The following is a 23,485-nucleotide window of genomic DNA, read 5'->3' on the forward strand; positions in this document are numbered from 1 at the left end:
CTAACACTAAGAACATGTTTGGAAGAGCTATGGCTCTAGCTGAAACGGCTTCTAGCTCTCAGTGGAGCGGTTTTTCTGGCTTCATATTATAAGTTAAAACGGCTTCTTCGTATTAATTAAAATATATTGAGAAGATGAAATATTCATATTACCTTTTTTCTTTTTTTATTTTTCTTGCTGTTTCTTTTGCTTCTATTTTCTTTCCTTCCCATTTTATTTCCCCCCTTATCTACTTTCTTCCTCCTCGCATCGCGCCCGACGCCTCCTGCTGCTTCGCCTCCGCTCCCGTCGCCGGCCGTCCGCCGCGCCTCGAGCTCCCGCACCGGCCGGCCGCCTCCGCCCGGACCTCCCCGGCTCTTCCTCCTCGTCGCACGAGGCCAATCCACCTGAGGTGTGGGAGCAGTTTATTTCCCAATAACTTTTGGGGTTGGACTGAACCTCTATGCCCAACGTTGAGTTCGCCGCTGCTTCGGACGGGCCTCCGCCACAGGACGCATGGCACGCCGAGTTTCAACGCCTCGTCCCGCTGTGGGAGTCGCTGCGCGATACATCCAAGGTACAGATGCGTTTCCCCTGTGTTCTTGGGGTTGTTTTGTTGCATGGCGCTTGATATGCTACATAATTTGTTGTTGTATGGGACTTGAAATCCCACACAAGCATACGGGATTGTTGGTTTTGCTGTTCTAGGCTATGGTTTTGCATATGAAGTACACATACGAAATTTTGCGATATTTATTGATTGCTGTTCTGGAGCTCTCAAAAGCGTATTTATTGATTGCAATATTTGTTGTTAATTCTGATGTAGCTGTTGGTTCTTAGTTCTTTTATCAATAGAATGCTTAGTGGTTGTTAAATAGAAGACAAATTTTGTGATCTGTCTGTCAGAATGGGCCTGATGATTGCAGGCATAAAAGTTTAATGTGGGATGGAACCTCTTTTTCTTGTGCAGGTCATTATCCCAATTTCAATATCTAGGGTGAACCAGTTTGATGCTGCAAGGCTAGATGTTGAGATGTCTGCCATGTTGAAAGAGCAGCTAGTCAAAGTGTTCTCTTTAATGAAGGTGCTTTCTTTACTAACCCCAGTGCATTGGATGCTCTTTTCAGCTTGCATAGAGCTTAAGGGCACTGCTAGTTGGTGCTTTCAGTTTTCATGCTTTTTCTTCATATCAGCCAGGACTCTTATTCCAATATGAGCCTGAACTCGATGCTTTCCTCGAATTCCTCATCTGGAGGTTCTCAATTTGGGTTGACAAGCCAACCCCAGGCAATGCACTGATGAACCTAAGGTATAGAGATGAGCGGGCAGCGCCCATCACTGGAAAAGAAGGTATTTTTCTATTAACTTTATGTCAATTGCTGTCAATTTTTTTCATATGGTATGCACTTCATGCCTCTTTCTTCAACTAATCATGCTGGTTTAGTGTATGTGGTTGGTCTTCCTGAACATTTTTGCCTAAGATACATTGTTTTGCACATTTCCTGCACATTAGTATACTCTTTGCTTGCATAATGTGGTTGAGGCACCTAGCTCTTGTAGGTCTAACTTTCCATGCAGAGGCTGCTTCTGCAATTATGTTCATTGTCTGTCCTTTTATTACCCCCAAAAGATTTAATCTGCTAATACACGGTGACCTTTAGCAATTTATTCAATGTCAAGGTCTCACTTGAGATGCTATGTTCTAAAATCACCACAGATTAAAAGCGCAAAAAGCATCTTTCCTGAGAAATCTTAGGCTCTGAAAATTATGATAAGCATTTTTCTAATATTCATATGACTACTGTAGTTAATGAAACTTATTTTATTTGAAAACCCCAAGTCCATGTTGATGTTTTGGATCAACAAATTTATTTTGAAACAGGGTGATATTTTGCTGTTCTGGATTAGGGTCAAACCTTAGGCTTTTGCATGATATCCCCACCTAGTATGTTTTCATTATGAATTTCATGCCCTATTGAGTAGAACTGGCTGCTTATAGAAAAACCTAATACAAATACACAGTGGAGTGGTTTTCAATTATGATCATCTTATTTGGAGCAACCAGTTCCAGATTTTTTGGTTATTTTTCTAGCTGTTTTTTCTCTGAACAGTGTTGATGAAGGATATTTCCTTGATTATATTTGGATCAAAGGAAAATCGCCCAGCTTTATATTGAAAGCTTAGCAAGCATTTTACATCTGACCGAGAATGCTGGGGACTCCAGCAGCGTTACACAGGGGCCTAACTTGCACCCAGCTTTAGGTAGTATATTTCCTTGACTATATGAGGGAAAATAGGGAAGTATTAACTATTTGGATGAAATAATTTATCAAACTATAATCTGATTACCAAAAAGTGTGATAGATCTTATAACAACTACTTTCCACAGCCATCTTATATAAAGTGCATTGCAGCACAGGACAGCAATTGGAAATTGGTTATGCAATGAAACAAGTTGGATATCACGGATTTGTGCTAGTGGCGGACACTGTCAGGAGGCATAGCATGCATGCTGTTTTGCATATTATTGCATAATTGGGATATTACATGTGTATCTCATAATCTGTTAGTTTGTTGTGACTCATGATTAGTTGCATATCTTTAGTATTTCCTTGTTTATAGATAAGTCTTTTCCACCATCTACAAAAAGGATAGGACTATCAAAACCGTATCCTTTACGTTTGAACAATTACTTGACTAAGCATCAGGCTTCACCTTGTCTAAAGCCTTCTTCATCTATGCTCATCCTCTCCTCTTCTAGCATGTTGTCCCCTCAAGATGTGCCCTTCTGGCCCCATTCCGCATGGTGTTAACCATTCAGGAACACAGTATATCATATTTACATGAACACATAAAAAATTACAGCTTGGTTGGAGTTTTTTTTTCAGTGCATGCTATAGACAATCTCTTTTTCTTTTATCAAACCGAATTTGAGGTCAAGCTCTTCAAATGAACTGAACAGCACCAAGGTTATCTGACATAGCAGAATAGCAGATATAGTTCCACCTAAATAGCTATTCAGAGCATCGATATGAATTACGGTCCATCTGTTGCTTATCTTTTTCAATCCCAAGTTCATACCATTATCTTCGCCAAGTTTAGCTCATTTGCCACATTCACAGGAGTCTGCTTTTTCATACTTATTTGTTTTGTTTGAGGGAGTGCTAGTGATATTTAGATGAGTATTTCTGAGCTACATCTGATGGATTCATTTTGCTTTTCAGTAAGAACAGGTTTGGAAGGACCTGGGCTTTCTGTTTCTCAAAAGATATTTTATTGTATTAGCTTTGTTGGTGGCCAATATATATGGTCAAGATTGCAGTCTTTTTCTGCTTTCCGTCGATGGGGTGCTTCTGAACAGGTGACCCTCATATCTTCTTTCTGAAAACTTACAATTGCTTTTCACTCTTATAACTTAAAATATCCATTTCATGTTGTAGAGACCACTAGCACGCCGCACCTGGAGTTTAGTGCAGAATGCTGAAGGATTGTACAGAGCCGCTTCATTCTTTAACCTGTTATTGTTCCTTTATGGTGGAAGGTACCTTCTTGTGCCTATTTGATTATGGGCATTTCCTCTTGCATCATGAGGATTGCAGAAATTATTCATGATTAACAGGATCTGGACATGGGATCAGACCGGTTTTGTGATTTGTTCCTTCCTGCTTCTTAATATAATGGTGGGCAACTCTCCTGTCATTTCATGACAAAAGAAATGATCAACAGGCCCCTAACAGGTGGCACCTAGTTTGGCATTGCTAACCATCTATCTAGAAATCTAACATAGTGAACGTGTACAGCATGTACCCTACACTGTGATAAGAAATTGACAAATAATGGTATGTTGTATTTGAATGAGCTAGATCAACATACGATGTGAAAAAATGGAAAGCTATTCTATTTTTTATAAAAAAAGAAGATTATTGTCATATTCACCTTTTAATTGTTATGAAGTCCACATGACACATCTATATTTGAGCCTTGCTTATGTACTTGTACAGGTACAAAACTATTGTAGATAGAATTCTGAAAGCAAGACTTGTTTACGAGAGCCCCAACATGAATAGAGCTGTTAGCTTTGAGTACATGAATCGGCAGCTAGTTTGGAATGAGTTTTCGGTAAATCTCTTTCTTGCAGCCCTGTTGTTATCTCACAATCAGTTGGTACCTAAAAAGTCACTAGTTTATGCAGTTATCAATTTTACAGTTTGATCTAGGCTTTTGATTGTGTATTTAGTTATATACTGATATTCCTAATGATATGTTCAGCCAATGTGGATCACATATATTCTTGATGGATCATAACACCTACCAGTTTTCTGAATAATTAGTTGCGTGATATCCTCCACTGTTTGACATTGTAGACTGCATATGTTTGTGCACTTCCAGATAGTAGGATGCAAATTTGGGGAGGTTGAGGATAAGGATACCTTAACTGCACATATTTCAATTCCAAATGAAAAAGGGGATCTCTATTACATTTCCTTGAAATAAAAATTTTACCAAGTCAAACATGTTGCCTTGTTACCACTGTTCAAATGCAGTTTGCATGACCGTGGTGGCGTAAAAACTGTATGTCCTGTAAAGAAATCCTTGTAGGTGTAGTGAAATGTACTCAGGACTATCTAGTTAGGCACTTGCAAATAATGGATTGGTAATGTGGCTTTTATTGTAGAGTGAACAGAGGCTGATGTGCAGGTTTCTTTAGTTAGTTTCTGAGATTTTGCACAAAAACTATTGGTGCCATTTGTGTCATTTAAGCCGGCTGGCCAGCCATGTGGCCCAAGGAGTACTATGGCAGCAGCAAGAATTCATCCAGCGTCCAGTAGTTTGTTAGGATATCTCTTTAGTTAGATTTCAAGGTAGTTGAATTAGAATGTTATCCCTACACAACTTGTCAGGAAAGTCAAGTTAGTAGATTGCATCCATTAGGGGCGGCTATATATGCATGCTGATCTAATCTATTTGGAATGAGCGAAAGAGTTATCAGGAGACATCCCCATCTACTCTGGGCCTTGAGTTTCAGCACAGCCGTCTCCGGCGTGTTCGATCTCAAGTGTTCGGTTCGAAATCCATTCGCCTCCCACCAAGTCCCCATTGTTCTGCACAACCTCTAATCCTTGCCATAACATTCTTCTACATTCGAAAACCCTGTATGTGTCATGTAAGATAAAGTTTCCTCTAATATGCATCAGAATTCTTGGACAGCAGTGAGTTTTGTAATTTGCAAGGTCATAATCGCCTAACAGAATGTAAGTAAATAAAATGGGCTGGTGGCTCCATTTCAATAAATTTGATAGTATATTAGTATAAGAACTGAAATGTAACGAAATGGGTGAAAGGGGCTTGACTGCACTAGACCACATTGTAAATGGGGTTTCTAATATGATATGTTGTGTATGTATATACTTGTGTTTTTTAAGCTATTTAGGTTTATGAAAGCTAAGTATCACTAGTAACATTACCACTGTTCATCAAATTCTCCTTAGTGGAAGATGACAAGATAAAAACCAACGAATTTATATTTACTATTTAAGCAAAAGTGTCATCCAGTCTGAAATTTGAACACATTTGAAAAAGAGTAAAATGCACTCCAGGTCCTTAAACTTGTACCGCTGTGTCAGTTAGGTCCCTAAACTCTCAAAATGCATATTTGGATCCCAAGCGCGCCACACGAGCTCCCAGTATCGACGTGGCATGCCATGTGGTTGCCATGCTAGCGAACATTTATAAAAATCCCCCTGCATAGTGTTCTCTCCTCCTATTTACTCCTCTTTCTCTCTCTCCCTCTGAATGGCAACTCAAGGGCGAGCTGCCCGAGGCCAGGCCATGGCCGGCGGTGGCTTGGCCGGCCGTGGGCTGCCGGCGTCGGGCCGGATGGTGGTGGCACCGCGGCCAGCACGCCAAGGTGCAGCCGTGGCGTGCGGGGATGCGGCGTAGGGCTGCGTGGAGGTGGCCCGCGATGGGTGGAGCGGTGGTGGCGAGTTGGCCGTGGTGGCGCGAGGGGCGGCGGAGAGAAGGGCTAGGGAGGCGAGAGCGGCGCCATGGTGCTCACCGTGGGCTCAGCTCGGGTGGAGGAAGGCCGGAGGAGGTTTGTCGGCGTGCGGCTTGGAGCTCCAACGGACTTCAAAGGCGAATGGCCGGAGCAGAGGCAATTCCGGCCAGAAAATGGCTGGAACAGGTGGGGAAAGTGGTGGGAAAGGTGGAGGAGGAGGTGGGGGAGGCTATCGCGGAGACAATTGAAGAGGGAAGGGGTGTGGCTAGCGTATTGCGGCCGGTGGCGTAGGCAGCTCGGCTCGGCCCGAGCTGGGAGAAGCGAGAAAGGGGAAGAGGGAGGGGAATGGCGCCGAGGAGGAGGGGAGCACCGGCCATAGGCGCTCGCGGCCCCACGCGGTGGTGGCGCACCCGCCCGTGGCTGTCCGGTCCCCCGCAGACCGGCAAGCCTCACGCCACAGGTGGAACTCGACCCGTCCGTGGCGTGCTTCGTGATGCATGGCGGGTGGAACTTGACCCTGGAGGGTGTGGCTTGCGGCGTGCCGCTGGTCGTGGCGCCGCAGTACTCGGACCCTGGCTTGTCGCGGAGCGGACAAGCGCCGGCGTCCACACGCGAGGTGGACGGCATCGTGGAGGCTGAGGAGCTAGCGTGGTGCGTGGCGCCTGCAACATTGGGGGCGGTTGCATCCCGTGGAGGTAGGAGGCGAGGGCGGCCATGGGGGGGGGGGGCGAGGGGCTCGAACTGGAGCCTGACGGAGTTCCTAAGGCGGTTCACCGGCGGTGGTGGCAACTAGCAGATCACGCGTAGCTCGCTCCATTTCCAGTGAAAAACGAACGATAATTGAGTGCGATTTGGTCGAGTAATCGATTGCTAGTTTTGAAAATGGGAATAAAACTCCGTTGAAGGAGATTGACACGGATGGCTCCAATCCAAAATGGCGCAAGTCGGAGAGAGAGAGAGAGAGATCGGAGGAGAAGAGAGAGGGGGGAGGAGGGAGAGCGAGAGGATGCGGAATGTGGAGGACTCTTTTGAGTATTGATGCCATGGTGGCATGCCACGTTGGCGCTGGGAGCACGCGTGGCGTGTTTGGGACCCGAGATGGACCCCTTTAAACGGTTTAGGGACCCAAATGTGCATTTTGAGAGTTTAGGGACCCAACTGGAACAGCGGTACAAGTTTAGGGACCTGGGGTTCATTTTGCTCTTTGAAAAACTAGGCAAGTATGGTACTACAAGCAATCTCAAGCATTATTCTTATGGACATTGCTAAATGCTGATGTTTATACTCTGGGGAACTTTTGTCTCATATCAGAGATCATTTTTCCTGTGTTCATTGATGTTTTTGCCAGCATCTTGATATTGAGATAGATTTTATTTTAATGTACTGTAGATAATAGAACATCGAATCCTGAACTTTGAGCTATGCATGACACTGCTTAATTCTGCAGGAAATGTTGCTTTTGCTTCTTCCACTCTTAAACTCATCCTCAGTAAAGAAGTTCCTTCTCCCTTTCTCCAAAGATAACTCGGCAGGTTTTTCTGGTGATGAAGCAGATTGTCCTATATGTCGGTCCAGTCCTAGCATTCCTTTTGTAGCTGTTCCATGTCAACACAGGTATGTTGCTTCTCATTACTGTACCTTGGTCATATCCCTTCAGTAGGTCAAGCTGGTAATGGTTTGGGCTGCGCCCAGTTTTAACGGTCTGGTTTTGCTATCTGGACTCCTTTGGTTCAGTGTCAAATGGGCTGAGGTGTCTATTGGTCTGGTTAGGTTTGGTTTTTCTTTCACCATGGGTTGGTTTGTGATGGGAATAAGTCTCTGTACTTGGTCTTTGTGGGCAGGGTGTTTTTCTCAGCATTTCTCAGCATCTTGGACTGCTTTTAGAGCAGCTAGGACAGCAGTTTTAGAGCAGCTAGGACAGCAGCATCTTGACTGCTTTTAGGACAGCATCTAGGACAGCATCTAGTTTGGCATCTTGGACGAGCAACTAGCATATCCTTGGCTGGCTAGCAGCCTATAAATATGTATCCCCAACCCCTTAGAGGGTATGGCATTGTGGTAGAGTTTGAGAAGTAAACCTAGAAAAATTCCCAACTCCTAGTGTCATCTTCACTCTTAATGAGACTGAAAATTCTGCTACTAGCAAGTGGTATCAGGGCCGTACTATCCTGTAGCCTAAGCATCTCCTGCTCATCCCCTTCCATAGCCTCGCAGCAGCCCCTGCCGGCAGCAGAAGCGGCAGCAGCAGCAGTTCCGGCTGCTTCTGCTCAACCCCCTTCCTCTATACAGACAAGCAGCAGCTTGTCTGATGGACGATCCGCTCCACGCAGCAGCAGCAACAGCCCCCCAGCAGCGCGCCATGTCTGCAGGACACTCTCGGCACTCGGTCGCCTCGAACGTGCGGCGCCAGCAGGAGGCCGAACTCATTGCAGCAGAGGAGCGCGAGCGGGCAGCGGCCGAGACCGCTGCCGAGACCGCTGCCGCAGCGGCAAGGGCGTCGAGGCTGGCAGCAGCGGAGCTGGCTGCAGCTAGAGCGGAGGTGGAGGCGGAAGTAGCGGCGGCTGCAGCACGTGCGGTGGCAGCAGAGGCCGATGCTCTGCGCAGCAATGCCAGCAGCTCCGTCTGTGCTGACGACAACACCGACGCAGATCTCGAGCTGCTGGCCGTGGATGCATCTCGAGAGCGTGCGGCGCGGTGGGCAGCCGAGCACGCCTATAGCGGTGCTCCCGGAGGAGGCCAGCACGGCGGCGGCGCTCATGGAGGAGGCCAGCGTGCCGGCAGCGCTCCTGGAGGAGGCTTGCATGGCGGCGGTGCTCCCGGAGGTGCGCACGGCGGTGGCGCTCCAGGCGGAGGCGCGCACGGCGGCGGCGCTCCGGGCGGAGGCGCACTTGATGGCCGCGCGTTGGAGGCCCAGCGGTTGCGGGAGAGGGTTGCTCAGCTGGAGGCTGAGATGGCCCGTGACCGACGACACGGTAGGCTCGACGGAGAGCGCGCCCCTCACAGGCGGCGTGACTCCCTCTCCCCATACCAGCGCCAAGGCCATTACGGGGTCCAGGCCGTCGTCAGGGACGGTGGGTGGCCTACCCTCACCAAGACCAACTATGTCGAGTGGGCCGCGATCATGAGGATCAGGCTCCAGGTGCGGCACTTGTGGGAGGCGGTCTACTACGGCGACGTCGACTTCGACGAGGATCGACGGGCGATGGACGCCCTCATTGCTGCAGTCCCGCCCGAGATGCAGTTCTCGCTCACACAGAAGGAGACTGCCAAGGAGGCCTGGGACGCCATCGCTGCGGCACGCATCGGCAGCGACCACGCCTGCAAGCCCGCACTGCAGACACTTCGCAAGAAGTGGGAGAACCTGGCATTGAAGCCAGGTGAGGACCTCGACGACTTCGCCCTCCGTCTCAACACCCTGAGGCAGAAGCTGGTGCAGTTCGGCGACGCCTCCTACGACGAGGAAAGAGCTATCGAGAAGCTCTTTCGTTGCGCCCCCCCGAAGTACAAGCAGATGGTTTGCTCGGTCGAGTCTCTAGTGGACCTCTCCACGATGTCGATCGAGGAGGCGATTGGTCGCCTCAAGGTCGTCGACGCTGACGAGCCACAGCTTTCCTCAGACCCTGTCACCATTGGCGGCAGGTTCCACTTCGCTGGGAAGCAGTGGGAGGTCTGCCGAGGTGACGGGAAGAAGGGGGAGCCTTCTTCCATGACAGACGGCTGCAAGCGCGGCAAGCCGCGCAAGGCGCAGGGAGGCGCCCAGGCTGGGGCTCGAGGACGTGCTGAGGATGGCGTGCGCGGAGGCGCCCAGGGTGGCGCCGTTGGCAAGCGCAAGCCGGCACAGGACGATGTTTGCCGCAACTGTGGTAAGTCTGGCCACTGGGTTAGGGACTGTCGACAGCCACGACGCGTCCAGGCCCACGTCGCACAGGCGGAGGAGGAGGAGCCAGCTTTGCTCCTGGCACACACACGCATCGAGCTACCTCCAGCGGCATCGGCCGCAGCGGCTCTCCTCCACCTTGACGAGCCGAAGGCACACGCCCTTCTCGGCGACAGCTCCGGCGACGACAAGACCGACAGGTGGTGCCTCGACACCGGTGCCACCCACCACATGACTGGCCGACGGGAGTTCTTCACCGAGCTTGACTCCAGCATCCGAGGCCTCGTCAGGTTTGGAGATCCCTCCGGCGTGGAGATCAAGGGCGTCGGTTCCGTGGTCTTCACCGCCAAGTCCGGTGAGCACAGGCTGCTCACCGGAGTCTACTACATTCCTGCGTTGAGGAACTCCATCATCAGCGTGGGACAGCTAGATGAGAACGGCTCGCGCGTGATGGTTGAGGACGGAGTCATGAGGATTTGGGATCGCCAGCGTCGCCTTATTGCCAAGGTAACCAGGGGCGCAAATCGTCTCTATGTCCTCCATGTGCAGGTGGCACAACCCTTCTACCTCACTGCTCGTCGGCGACCACTCCCGCTACATGTGGGTGATGGTCCTCGGCAGCAAGGGAGAGGCTGCGGACGCCATCAGGCGCACGCAGGCTGCGACGGAGGCGGAGTGTGGCTGCAAGCTGCGCGTGTTGCGCACCGACAACGGCGGCGAATTCACGGCAGCTGAATTCGCGTCGTATTGCGCTGAAGAAGGCATTCAGCGCCACTACTCCCCGCCGTATAGCCCGCAGCAGAACGGCGTAGTCGAGCGGCGCAACCAGACGGTTGTAGGGATGGCCCGTGCCCTCCTCAAGCAGAGGGGGATGCCGGCTGTCTTCTGGGGAGAGGCCGTGGTGACGGCCGTCTACATCCTCAACCGCTCGCCTACCAAGGCACTCGAGGGCAGGACGTCATACGAGGCTTGGCATGGGCGCAAGCCGGCGGTCTCCCACTTGCGGGTCTTTGGCTGCCTCGCGTTCGCCAAGGAGCTTGGCCATGTCAGCAAGCTCGACGACAGGAGCACTCCGGGAGTGTTCATCGGCTACGCGGAGGGCTCGAAGGCCTACCGCATCCTCGACCTGAAGACACAGCGTATGCGCACCGCGCGCGACGTTGTGTTCAACGAAGGCCGGGGATGGGCGTGGGACAAGGCGGTGGACGACGGCTCGACTCCGACGTACGACGACTTCACTGTCGAGTACTTCCACTTCGATGGAGCTGGGGGAGTAGGCAGCCCCTCTTCGACGAGCGTGCCTACCCCAGTCCCCGCGCCTTCACCGTCCTCAGCGCCTTCTACCCCAGCAGCACCACGCTCTTCAGCCAGGACTCGGGCTGCGGCGAGATCATCTTCGCCGACTCCAACACAACTGGCGACACCATGCTCTCAAGCCACGACTTCGGCTAAGACGAGTTCCTCGTCGGCTCCACCTCAGTTGGCAACGCCATGCACTCCAGCACTGACAGCCACTTCTCCGGGCATGTCTACCCCAGCACTAGCTCACGTCGAGCCCAGCCCGGTGGAGTTCGCTACCCCACTCTCTCACGATGAGGAGCGCATCGACACGTGCTACGATGGTGAGCCGTTGCGGTACCGTACGATGGAGGATCTTCTTGGCGACCAGCCAGTGCCGGGACTAGTGCCTCACAACCTGGAGGGGTAGTTGCATCTTGTGTGCGACGACGGCAAGCCTCGGTCTTTCGCAGAGGCCGAAAAAGACGCGGCATGGCGTGCCGCGATGAAGGCGGAGATGGATGCGGTAGAGAAGAACCGCACCTGGGAGCTTGCTGATCTCCCTTGTGGTCACCGCGCGATCACCCTTAAGTGGGTGTTCAAGCTGAAGAGGGATGAAGTCGGCGCCATCATCAAGCACAAGGCTCGCTTGGTGGCACGAGGTTTCTTGCAGCGGGAGGGAATCGACTTCGACGATGCCTTCGCCCCCGTTGCACGGATGGAGTCCGTGCGACTCCTCCTTGCGCTGGCTGCCCAGGAGGGCTGGCGTGTCCACCACATGGACGTCAAGTCAGCGTTCCTTAATGGCGACTTGAAGGAGGAGGTTTACGTGCACCAGCCGCCGGGATTCGCGATCCCCGGCAAGGAGGGCAAGGTGCTGCGCCTGCGCAAGGCCCTCTATGGCTTGCGGCAGGCCCCAAGGGCATGGAATACCAAGTTGGATTCCACGCTCAGGAGGATGGGCTTCGAGCAAAGCCCGCACGAGGCGGCCGTCTACCGGCGGGGCAATGGAGGAAATGTCCTGCTGGTGGGCGTCTATGTCGACGACTTGGTGATCACCGGCACCAAGGTTGCGGAGGTGGCGGCGTTCAAGGAAGAGATGAAGGCCACCTTCCAGATGAGTGACCTGGGGCCTCTCTCCTTCTACCTGGGGATCGAGGTGCATCAGGACGACTCCGGGATCACACTTCGGCAGACCGCCTACGCCAAGCGCGTCGTTGAGCTAGCTGGGCTCACCGACTGCAACCCAGCTCTCACTCCGATGGAGGAGAGGCTGAAGCTAAGCCGTGATAGCAGGGCAGAGGAGGTGGACGCTACCCAGTACCGGCGTCTTGTGGGGAGCCTTCGCTACCTTGCCCACACACGGCCGGACTTGGCGTTCTCCGTCGGCTATGTTAGTCGGTTCATGCAGCGACCGACGACGGAGCACCAGCAGGCTGTGAAGAGAATCATCCGCTATGTTGCGGGGACTCTCGACCACGGCCTCTACTACCCGAGGTGCCCCGGAGCGGCACACTTCGTCGGGTACAGTGACAGCGACCACGCCGGCGACATTGATACCAGCAAGAGCACCAGTGGGACCCTCTTCTTCCTTGGCAAGTGCCTCGTCAGCTGGCAGTCGGTCAAGCAGCAGGTGGTAGCTCTGTCCAGCTGTGAGGCCGAGTACATCGTGGCCTCCACCGCTTCGACTCAGGCGATCTAGCTCGCTCGACTGCTCGGTGATCTCCTCGGCAAAGACGCTAGAGCGGTGGATCTCCGAGTGGACAGCAAGTCCGCTCTGGCCTTGGCAAAGAACCCCGTTTTCCATGAACGGAGCAAGCACATCCGGGTGAGGTACCACTTCATCCGAGGCTGTTTGGAGGAAGGGAGCATCAAGGCAGGCTACATAAACACCAAGGACCAGCTTGCAGACCTGCTCACAAGCCTTTTGGGAGGATCAGGTTCCTGGAGCTCTGCTCCAAGATTGGGATGGTCCAGATTTCCCACAAGACGATGCATAAGACTTAGGGGGAGAATGATGGGAATAGGTCTCTGTACTTGTCTTTGTGGGCAGGGTGCTTTTAGAGCAGCTAGGACAGCAGTTTTAGAGCAGTTAGGATAGCAGCATCTTGACTGCTTTTAGGACAGCATCTAGGACAGCATCTAGTTTGGCATCTTGGACTAGCAACTAGCATATCCTTGGCTGGCTACCAGCCTATAAATATGTATCCCCAACCCGTTAGAGGGTATGGCATTGTGGTAGAGTTTGAGAAGTAAATCCAGAAAAATTTCCAACTCCTAGTGTCATCTTCACTCTCAATAAGAGTGAAAATTCTGCTACTAATAGTTTGGTACGGATTGAGCTTTTGTTTTCGAGTTTATTTGTTGGCTCAGAGGGATCGTTCTGGCCAATTAGTGCAACTGGACAGGCCTGCAGCACGCACAGGCGAACATGAACATCAGCTGCAGGCCTGCAACGTGCACAAACGGAGCTAGCTGGTGTAGTTAGCTGGTTGCATGATGCATGCGGCCTGGTTTAGTTTGGTTTTGAAATATGATGGTTTGGGATGGTGTGGTGTGGGATAGCATATATTAGTAAAACAATGGTTATGTGCAGTTATGGTCTTAGTTCTCGGACCATTAGCACCTTGATCAGTAGGTTCCATCCTAACATCTTGCACAACAATGGAGCATGTTAGAAAAGGCACATTTCCGATAACCATTACTAGATTAGTATTGCTGGGATGGTTTTGTTACTCTAGTTCACAGTAGTATTTTTTTTTTTGAGATTAGTTCACAGTAGTAGATATAAGATCAAAAACAAAAGGAGAGGTACACAAGGAAAAGCATGTGCATAGATCTTAAAATTATGGAATGATAAGATCCTACCAGGGTTTCTAGACAACTGTTATTTATAATCATATTTCAGTCTAATATCTATGTCTTCTAAGAAATTCGAGTGTCTAAAAGTTAGTATGAGTTGTGCATGTGCGAGGTGAATATGCAATATCTGGCTTACATGTTGGTTTCAGACAAGTTTGATTTAGGGCTGACTTAATTTCTTCCTTACCTATTATGCTATTGGTATTGTATGTAAGCTTTACTATGTCGATATTTGCATTAGACATTCTTTGTTGTTTTCAGGTACTGCTATTATTGTCTACGCACACGGTGTTCAGCTACGAGTTCTTATAGATGCCCACGCTGTAACGAGGTGGTTGTTGCAATTCAAAGACAAGGATCAGTTTAGTTTACTTAGTCGGGTTCAAGAATTCTTGCCCATGTACACTGACTACCCCATTGATCTTCATACTTAGAAGTTTAGATGCCCCCATCGAGAATGTGCATCATGACATGTACATGTAATGGCCCAAGTATGAAAAAATTTGATGCCATGAATTGCTGGTTGTATTTGAATGTCACGTTTGTATTTTATTGAGTACACTGCATATTGTAGACAGCTGTTCGCCAAGGCTCAAGAGTTTTTCCTTGGGTAAGGGATTTCTTGTATTCTTAGTATTTATAGCCTGGTATTTGGAAAAAGAAAAGAGTGTTTAAAAAGCAAAAATAAAAAATAACTATAAGACTTATAAGACTATCGTTCCTACTTTTCTGTTTTACGAATGTGCAGCTGCCTCTCTAGATAAGAAATCTACTTGCTCCGATTACAGATATAAGTCAAAATTTAAGTTGAATTTTGTTTGTCCTAAGTTAACATTATTGCCCTTCAAGAAAAAGTTAACATTATTGTTTAATCGCCAGTACGTATAAAATCATAGATAGATTGACAATACAAGGTTGAAGTTATATTGCTGTATAGTCATAAAATACACTTTCATAATATGTAACTCATTTAATGTAACATAATATATTGTCATTGATTTATTATAGTCAAAAGTGAAAATGCAAATTGAGAGTCGAGGTGCGAATTAACTTATCTATATTTGTTATTGAAAAAAAGTACCAACAACTTGTTTGGTAGGGTTCCAGCTATGGATCAAACGGCTCTCGCTGTGGCTTTTCTGGTAAAGGAATTTTTTTAGCTCCGGATTGTATGGTTGGCAAAACATTTGGTAAAACAGTTTTTCCGGTTATTTAAAATGATGAAATGTCCACGTTAACCTTATATTTTCTATTTTTTCCTTTTCCTTTTCTTTCTATTTCTTTTTTTCTTTTCTTCTCGTACTCCCTCCTCCTTATCCATTCGCCTAGTCCATCAGTCCAATCCACCCAGCAACATTATCCGTTCTAGTTTCCGCTCCCACACCCATCTTCCTCAGCCCGCCTCCGTCTCCCTCCACCAGCGCCACTTGCCCCCACGGCCACCGGCCCCACCCGCAGCCAGCGGCCGAGACCCACCGCTCCTGCTTGTTGCGCCCGTCTCCACCTCGGTGCTTGAGCCGCCGATGCACCGGCCTCGGGCCGGTCCCTTCCACGCCGCGGGCTGCCTCCGCATCGCTGGCCATGCTCCATGCGCAGGCCTCCACTTCCGTGTCGCCGGGCACCTCCCTGCTCCCTCCGCCCAGCTACGTCCCGAGGACAAGAATGGAAAATGCTGAAGACAAACAACGAGAGCCGGTTTCTTTTGCCCCCCGCTCTACCAAATAGCTCCAGTCACCGTGATTTTGGGAGCTTGGCCACTGGAGCTGGTTTTCTTTAGCTCCTGCTCTACCAAATAAGCCCTGTGAGTGGAGAAGCCGCTCAAGGAGCCCTACCAAAGAGGGTCCGAATATATCCGACTGATTGAAATAGAGTAAAAAGAAAATTATCTAGTTAACACTACTGAAGTTCCTAATTTCTTTCTTGGCTCTCTATAATTCAAAATTCCCTTTTTGGCCGTGGTTCAAAGTTTTGTTCCTAAAATGATACTACAGTCTACTCTGTTAGTATATTCCGTTAACATCTGAGTGAATCTTGTCAGCTTTCATGTGAGTGGACGAAATTGCTCCTGGGAGGAAAAGCTCCCGTGCTATCCCCGCACCGTTCCCCTCCCCTCACTCCCGTGCTTTTCCCCTCCCAAAGCCTAGATCGGCTCTAGGCGGCGGCGGTGGCGGCTCCAGGCTCCAGGCGAGAGCAGGCGGCCTGTCGTGGAGGCGCGGCCTGCGTCGCGGCCAGGCGCGGGGACCGACGGTTTCGCTTATCACGTGCGTCACTAACTCACGAGGGTATGGATCATACTTAACTTTATGCATTTCTTACGTGCACACATTGCAAGCATCGTCATCCTTGCATCATGATGTAAATATTGCATCATGGTAATTGCATTGTGTCATATGCACCATTTCGGTCGTGCATGGAATCCTCCATTCTCGTGTTGCATCATCATTGCAATCATATATCTCAACAGTGCATCACGTTCATGGTTATATATCGAGCATTGCACTCTGAGTTGGAGCATTTTGTCATTATCTCTTGATTGCATCGGTATAAGTAGGCATGTTTTGCAATCAACATCATCCAAATTATTCAGGTAATAAACTCTGAGCAGGAATGTTTCAAACATCACTTATCAATCTCTTGTACTATCCTCACTTGCTATCCATAAGTTTTGTGATGAATGTCGCCGACATTTATCGTCCTCATGTCATAATCTTAGCTCTATGAGAACTTGATCACCTTTCTTTCTCTTCTCTCGTCAAACTCATTCATGTACAATCTATCTATGCTCTCGTCATACTTATCTCGTCATACTCCAACGGCTTTTATCATCAACCTCAAGTTTCTCTGGTGTGATTGCTTTTTGCCACTTCTGATGGATGATTTGCTTCTCTACCATTAAGAGTCTTTCGTCCTGAATCTTGGGACGAGAGTCTTTTTAGGGGGGAAGGCTGTGACAGTTCAATTACTTGTAAGCTAGACATATTATTTGTTAGTGTGAAGTATGTGCTTATTAGTGTAAAGCTTGTGTGTGTTTGTGTGAAGCTTTTAAAAATTGAAAGTGCAAGTAAAAAGGGTATTTTTGTAATTACAGAAAAACCTAGGGTTGTTTTTGCAAAATGTATTTGGATAAGGGGTAACTTCAAAATAAGTGAAGGGTGGTTTTGCAAACATGTTTTTCTTACTTTATCCCCTATAAAAAAATATATTTATCTAAAAGTTGCATTAGAAATGTATGTGTTGAATTGTGTAAAAATTTGGGTAAAGTTGTGAAAATAAGGGTATTTATGCAAAAGTACAAGTCCTTTTATACAAGTAGTTGATTTACAAAAGTAACTCCCGAAGTTACTCAAGGCTAAAGTGTAAAAGGTGCAAGTCATCATGACATATCTATCCAATCATTATGACGTGTCTATCCCGTCATCATGACGTGTCATAAATGCTTGCATTTAGGTCCTAAATGTTATGAAATTACACTCTTTAGGACAAAAGTAATTCAAATCCAACCTTTGTTCAAAATTTAGCGTGTAAAGATATAAACTTTGAGTTTTTGAATTTGAGTCCTAAAGCAATGTTGTAGAGTTTGAAAAACTCTCCAACTTTCGTTTTGGGCATTTCTTCATTAGGGTTTTAGATTAATGAGAAATTATGCTTTACAGAGAGGTCCCTGTAATTTTCTAAATTTGCGCATAAGTCCTTGTGAAGTTCTATTTCTCCCTCTCCTCTGTTTTTCCTCTCTCTGTTCTTCTTCTATCTGGCGCTATCCTCTCCTCCACCGGCGGCGCATCTTCTAGGGCTTCCCCTGCCTCCCTCCCTCTGCTGCTTTGAGCCGGCACGGGAGCGAGCGACGCTGGCGAGCGCGGTGCAGGGCGGCTCGGCGCAGCTCCAGGCGGCGCAGGGCGTGGGCGCGCGCGGCTCAGGCGGCCCTGAGCGGCGGGCGGCTGCGGCTCGGAGCGGGCGCGCTGGTGCGAGGCCGGCGGCGCAGCGCAGGCGCGGAGCGGGCGCTGGGGCGACTGCGGCATGTAGGCGCGCGCGGGTGGAGCAGCAGCGCGGGCAGGCGCGAGCTGGCGGCTCCAGGCAGCGGCACGGCTGGCGGTGGCAGCAAGGCGGTCGGGCGGCGCAAGCGCAGGCGCACAAGCGGCGCCGAGCTGGGGCGAGTGGTTGGCGGCCAGGTGCGCGAGAGGGCGCGCGGGAGGCGTGGCACAAACGCGTGAGTGGCACGCGGGCCAGGCGGCGCTGGCGGCGTGGAGCAGGCTCGGGACCGGCGGGGCGCGCAACACGGCCGTGTCCAAGCGGCTCCTGAGGTCATGCGCGAGATGCGGGAACGCGGTGGCATCGACCCTTACAAGTACACCCACGCCACGGTGATCTCTGGGTGGTGCAAGATTGGCCGTATCGAGGACGCAGCTAAGGTGTTCGACGAAATGCTGGCCGCAGGAGAAGTGAAGCCAACTGCGGTGATGTACAACGTATTGATCGGAGGCCGTCGAGGAGAAGGCAACGGAAGGCACGGCTCTGATGCAGACAAACCACGGCCCTCGCGGAGGCGGAGGGGCGGTTATGGCGTGACGAGCCGGGAAGAAAGGCGGCGAAGCGAAGGCGGCGACTGGGCACGATGAGCTCGGAGGAGCCACGGTGCAGCCAGATACAGCGAACTTCCTTCATCTATGCGAAGGTCGGGACAGGAGCAACGCGGCGCGGGTTTGACGCGCAGCGCAAGATCGACGGCGGTGGTAGGCCGGCCCTGATGGCGTCGCAGCAGGTGGAATGGACGGCGGAGTTACAGGACTCGGAGGTCCGGACGGATTTGGACTAGCGCATCCGCAGATGCGAGCGGGAGTGTTCTGCTGGTGGCCGGCTTGGCTCGATTCCGCAGGCGTGTGCGCGTGCAGGGCAACCGACCACGCGCATGCAGGCTGGGGGCCGTTGGTGCGGGAGCAGAGCAGAAGCGGGGCGCAGGAGATGCGACCAGGCGCGGTGGTCCTGCAGGAGGCTACGCGGGTGTGCCGACCATGTTTCTGCAGCACGCGCGTGAGCAGAGGAGGCTTAGCCCGTGAACAGGAGGACCCTAAGGTTCGCAAAGGAGTCGGCATAGCGAACCCATCCGGCCCCATCGTTTCCTCCCATAAGTCCACAACGTCCAGTAGCTCCTATTCCTCGCCGATTGTTCGAGCAAGACCACAACACCTCAAGAAAGCTCGTGAACCCCCCATCGAACCTCTTCGATCCCTGTATACCAGAACATCGTTGCTGTGGCAAAGCCGACTATCATCACCACGGATCACCGTGAGGAATACCTCTCCGGTTATCCTCCACCCACTACAATTCCCTGGCAAGCTTCTTCGTCCTTCCCACACCGGAACCTCGCCACTGTCGAGCACTTCTCATTGCCGATCCTGTTCACCGCGGGAATTCACTTTCTACCTGTTCTCATCCACAACTAAGGTTACCCCAAGGTTTGCCCTGATCCACTGAATCTTCCTAATACCGGCGACCCCTTTGCCGGAACATCGTCGTTATCTTCCTATTCTAGCCTTCTTTATTTCAAATCAGTGAACTTCTACATTTCATAGAATCCGTAAGAAGTTCATAAAAATGCAAAATCAGTTTTGTTTGAATCTTTCGGTCAAAAGCTACAAGTTTTATGTTGTGATTTTGAGTGGAAAGTCTTTGATTTGTGGTCTAGGTTAAAATTTGGGAATGAGTGCTTTATTTGTACCTTATGTTATATGCATGTGTTGTAGTTGAATATAGATCATAGGATGTGTGTCTCAAGTAGAGATGTGTGATATTTAGTTAATTCTTTCACACGAGTACTCATGTCCCTGCCATCAAGACGTTATCCTTGTCTTGATTGCAGTCTCCTTAAGGCACTTTTCGTATAGGGATCCTTGTTAGTTCATGTGTATCTGCTGCTTAGCTAATAAATCTCTGCATTTATACTTCAGCGTCGGCTATCAGCTTAGCCGCTAAGCATCCGTTTCCTTTGAGTCTATGATGTTTCTGTGTAACAGCTATCGGCCGATGCATTTCTTTTGGTATGCTTCTACCATCGGCTGATTAGCCAATCCGGTTGTTACCTTTCTAATATCGGCTACTGCTGATACAATTCTTTTTGTTCTGTCCTACATCGGCTGCACATAGTCAATGTATCGGAGATGCACACACGATCTTAAGATTCTTGCTATCGGCCGATCCAAGCCGATTCTAGTTGTTTTCCATATCGGTCAAATATGGTCGATCAATCCTTAGTTTTCCCATCTTTATCCGCACACTTCTATCAGCCGATTTATCAGCTAGGAAATCGGCTATATATCTATCGGTCATATACCCTTAACCCCACTCCAATCGGCTGCACATCTGTAGAACATGTGCCATCGGCACAAACCCAACAGCCACATCCTCTTCAGTCTAGTTCCGCACTTGTGGTTCCATCAGCCTAGACCAAGTTTAGTGTTTTGTTCCACCTAGTTCTTGTAACAGGTCTAACTTAGATAACCCCATCGACTGTACGTCACTCCATTGTTGTGCTGACGTAATCAAGCCGATACAACCACACCTAGTTACCTAGGATAATATTTAAGCACATCTCAGTTAAGACACAGCTGCTTTAGGAAACACCCCTCTGCTAAAGTAATCGATGCTTTCATCGATCAATTAGGAACCCGATGCACCTATCAATCGGCTACACAGGCCAAAATACACAACCCTAGATCAGTAAGATAGCACAGTAAACACGCCTCTGTTAGGCACGACCAAAGCACATCAATCGGCTAAACCTGATGCATCCTCATCGGTTAAGGCCAAGACCAATGCACCAACCAATCGGATAGACCACAAACATGCTTATAATCCAATCGGCAAGATCCTTCCTTTTTCTGTACTTGAAGTATTGTACCTTTAACATTCCTCTCTATATCAGCCGATTTAACCTCAAATGAACCAAAATCGGCTAATCTTTTCTACTCATATACAGAGATTGCTCATGCCGATTTCTTTTCCGAAATGAAATCAGCAGATTTCCTAAAACTGTATAGATAGCTCCCTTCTTTACCAATCCTATCGACTAAACCCCTGTTGTTTCCAATCAACTCCGTTGTAGTCTTCCACAAATAGCCCATCTTAATTAGTTGTCCAACTAAAGCTCCACCCAAGTTAGTTTCTGATCTTTTTGATTGTTATGTGAGTAGTATGTTAAATGAGTGTTAGATTGCAACTTTATTGTGAAGTAAGATAGTTTTATATGCACACTTTGAATGTAATGTTGCATTGCATGTAGATACGACTACTTCCGCAGACGGTACCTACAAGATCTTCTAGGAGTCTGCAGAGGATATTTCTGAAGATCAAATGAACGTCACCAAGGGATTATCGGAAGCCCGAACCAAAGTTCGGAAGATAATAATACTAACATCCCTGACTTCAGCCCCACCAATAAAGGCAAGCCCCGGTGCATAACCCAGTATTTAAATTTTACTACAATTCGTTACTTATATATTATATCTTGCATTAAGTCTAGGAGTTGAAATGGAACCCTAGATGCATTGATCCTAGGAACCAATGTATTGCACCTGCGTCCATATCGGCTAGATGCTCTGCTAATGGGACCGGTAGAAGTCGGGTGATTTCCTGTCACTCGTGCGATATAGGAGTTGTAATGTTTACATTCCTGTAATCACTATAAGGATGACGGCCGGGATTTATGTGAAGTATCATGAATGAGGTGATGCCCCATCTGTGTTGTTGAACTTGATAAGGTCGCAGTGTGTGGTAGTGCGGGTTAAGCGTTTGAATGTACTAGCCACATGCTGCGAAATATGGTAAGCGGTAAGCCTAGTAACCAATCGGCCCGAGGAGTGGACATACGTCCCACCACATGTATTTGGTTCTTCTGGTTACTTGATTCGATGTGTGGGAATACGTGTTGCAGGGCAACCAGGAGTATGGTCATGTAGTCGTGCTACAGACATACATCCTACACACATTGGGTGTGCGTATGGTCCTGCAGTCACTTGTGGTGGATCTGATCCACGAGTCGGAATGAAAGGCAAACGGTTGCTCAGAACAATCGTTGGATGTTCCAAGCGTGTGAGTTAGGTTTACCTTGCAAGGTTGAAATTCGATTCAGAATCGTCCGTTTCTCGCAGAGATTGAGACTGCTTGATCCCTTTACCACATAGAGTAACAAGAGCAATGTTATGGTTATCAAAGATGATGTTTGGCTAAAGTTTCTACCATGCCTGAATAGCTATAGGTGCCTACCTAGAATGAATAATCACATAGAACTTGAAAGCTAAATGTTGACATTAACAATCTACTCTTTGATGCTTTTCAGCTGAAAACTCTACCCAAAGCTAAAAGCCTTCATAAGTCTAGTTACATGGCTATGTATACCATGAACGGGTAAGCCTTGCTGAGTATTAGTATACTCAGTCTTGCTAGTTATATGTTTTTCAGGTAAAGTCTTTGAAGACCCTACTCTTCCCTGTCTCGGTCTTGTGCTCTTCCAGATGGTTGGTCCGTGGAATGGGATCCGTCCCCGGCCAAAACTGATGATACCGAGTGATGTCGTGCCCGGGCTTAGCATGACATCTGTCTTGATGACGTGTTGTAAATCGTTACGTATGTTTTCCGCTGCCAAAAACCATAATTTTAACAGTTTGTAATAATTTTTCTAAATTTAATACTTCGTACTGCTGTTGGAAACTCTTGTAATGTAATTCCCTGTGATGTAAAATATGATGGTGACTGTATCTCTGGACTCACCTTCGTGTGAGGTAACCTTATTTGATCCTGTATCGGTGGTTTATCGTGACGCTACCCGATAGGCCAAGGGATTATACCATTTGAAGTATGTTGGAGCCCTCTGGAGTGGACTCGCGTACTTGAGCCGGTATAATTCAGGTTGGTTCTGCCACAGTGTGCTTGCTGCCCGTGCACGCCAAGCCGGCGTGCGACCCGCTACTGCACCGGTCCGTCTCCGTCCCATCCCCTCGCCCTCGCAGCTTGCGCCTTGTCCCCGAGCATCCCGGCCGCCATTAATGGCGAGGTTCCTGTACTGCCCGTGATCCTCCGATGGCGCCCATCTCCCCTCTCTCTCTCAGCCTATAAATTAGCCCCCGAGCCGCCCCTCACTCTGCCCACGCCACCCCAGCATCTCCCCTCCTCTAACTCACGCTACAGCTCGCCGCCGCCACTCACCATTGCCGGCCACCACCCATCTTCGTGGATAGCCCTCCGCAGACCGTCTTTGCACGAGGTGAGGGCCAGAACCGGACCCCCTCGACCTCCTCTCCGTTTTCCCCTCCTCCCCGGGCGTCGCCATGCACCAGGGGACCGGCGCCCATGGCCTGGCCACCCCCCATCCCACCATTCCCCTCCCCCTCCTGTTCTTTCTCAAGGAAGAAGAAAGGCAGACTTGTGCATAACCCCCTCCACTTTCCCTTCTTATGCAGTCCGCAGCCCTCCACCTCCCTCTCTCAAATATTTAATCAGAGCTC

The 23,485-nt window shown here is 49.3% G+C and overlaps 1 protein-coding gene across 1 annotated transcript; it reads left to right on the top strand.

The window, feature by feature from the left end:
- Window positions 1-228: 228 nt before the first annotated feature.
- Window positions 229-14,596, top strand: LOC112884306 (peroxisome biogenesis protein 2). Its single transcript, XM_025949683.1, has 8 exons — window positions 229-556; window positions 950-1,063; window positions 1,173-1,329; window positions 3,204-3,340; window positions 3,420-3,520; window positions 3,981-4,098; window positions 7,422-7,588; window positions 14,253-14,596. Exons 1-8 carry the CDS (start codon window positions 443-445, stop codon window positions 14,356-14,358), a joined length of 1,014 nt encoding a protein of 337 aa, XP_025805468.1. The 5' UTR covers window positions 229-442; the 3' UTR covers window positions 14,359-14,596.
- Window positions 14,597-23,485: the final 8,889 nt, after the last annotated feature.

Source organism: Panicum hallii, chromosome 3 (assembly GCF_002211085.1).
Source record: "Panicum hallii strain FIL2 chromosome 3, PHallii_v3.1, whole genome shotgun sequence".
NCBI classification, from domain to species: Eukaryota; Viridiplantae; Streptophyta; class Magnoliopsida; order Poales; family Poaceae; genus Panicum; species Panicum hallii.

Coding starts and splice junctions, on each gene's coding strand:
- LOC112884306 (XM_025949683.1), top strand. CDS start 443: ATGCCCAACGTTGAGTTCGCCGCTGCTTCGGACGGGCCTCCGCCACAG. Junction 557..949: donor CGCTGCGCGATACATCCAAG/GTACAGATGCGT, acceptor TTTCTTGTGCAG/GTCATTATCCCAATTTCAAT. Junction 3,521..3,980: donor TTGTTCCTTTATGGTGGAAG/GTACCTTCTTGT, acceptor GTACTTGTACAG/GTACAAAACTATTGTAGATA.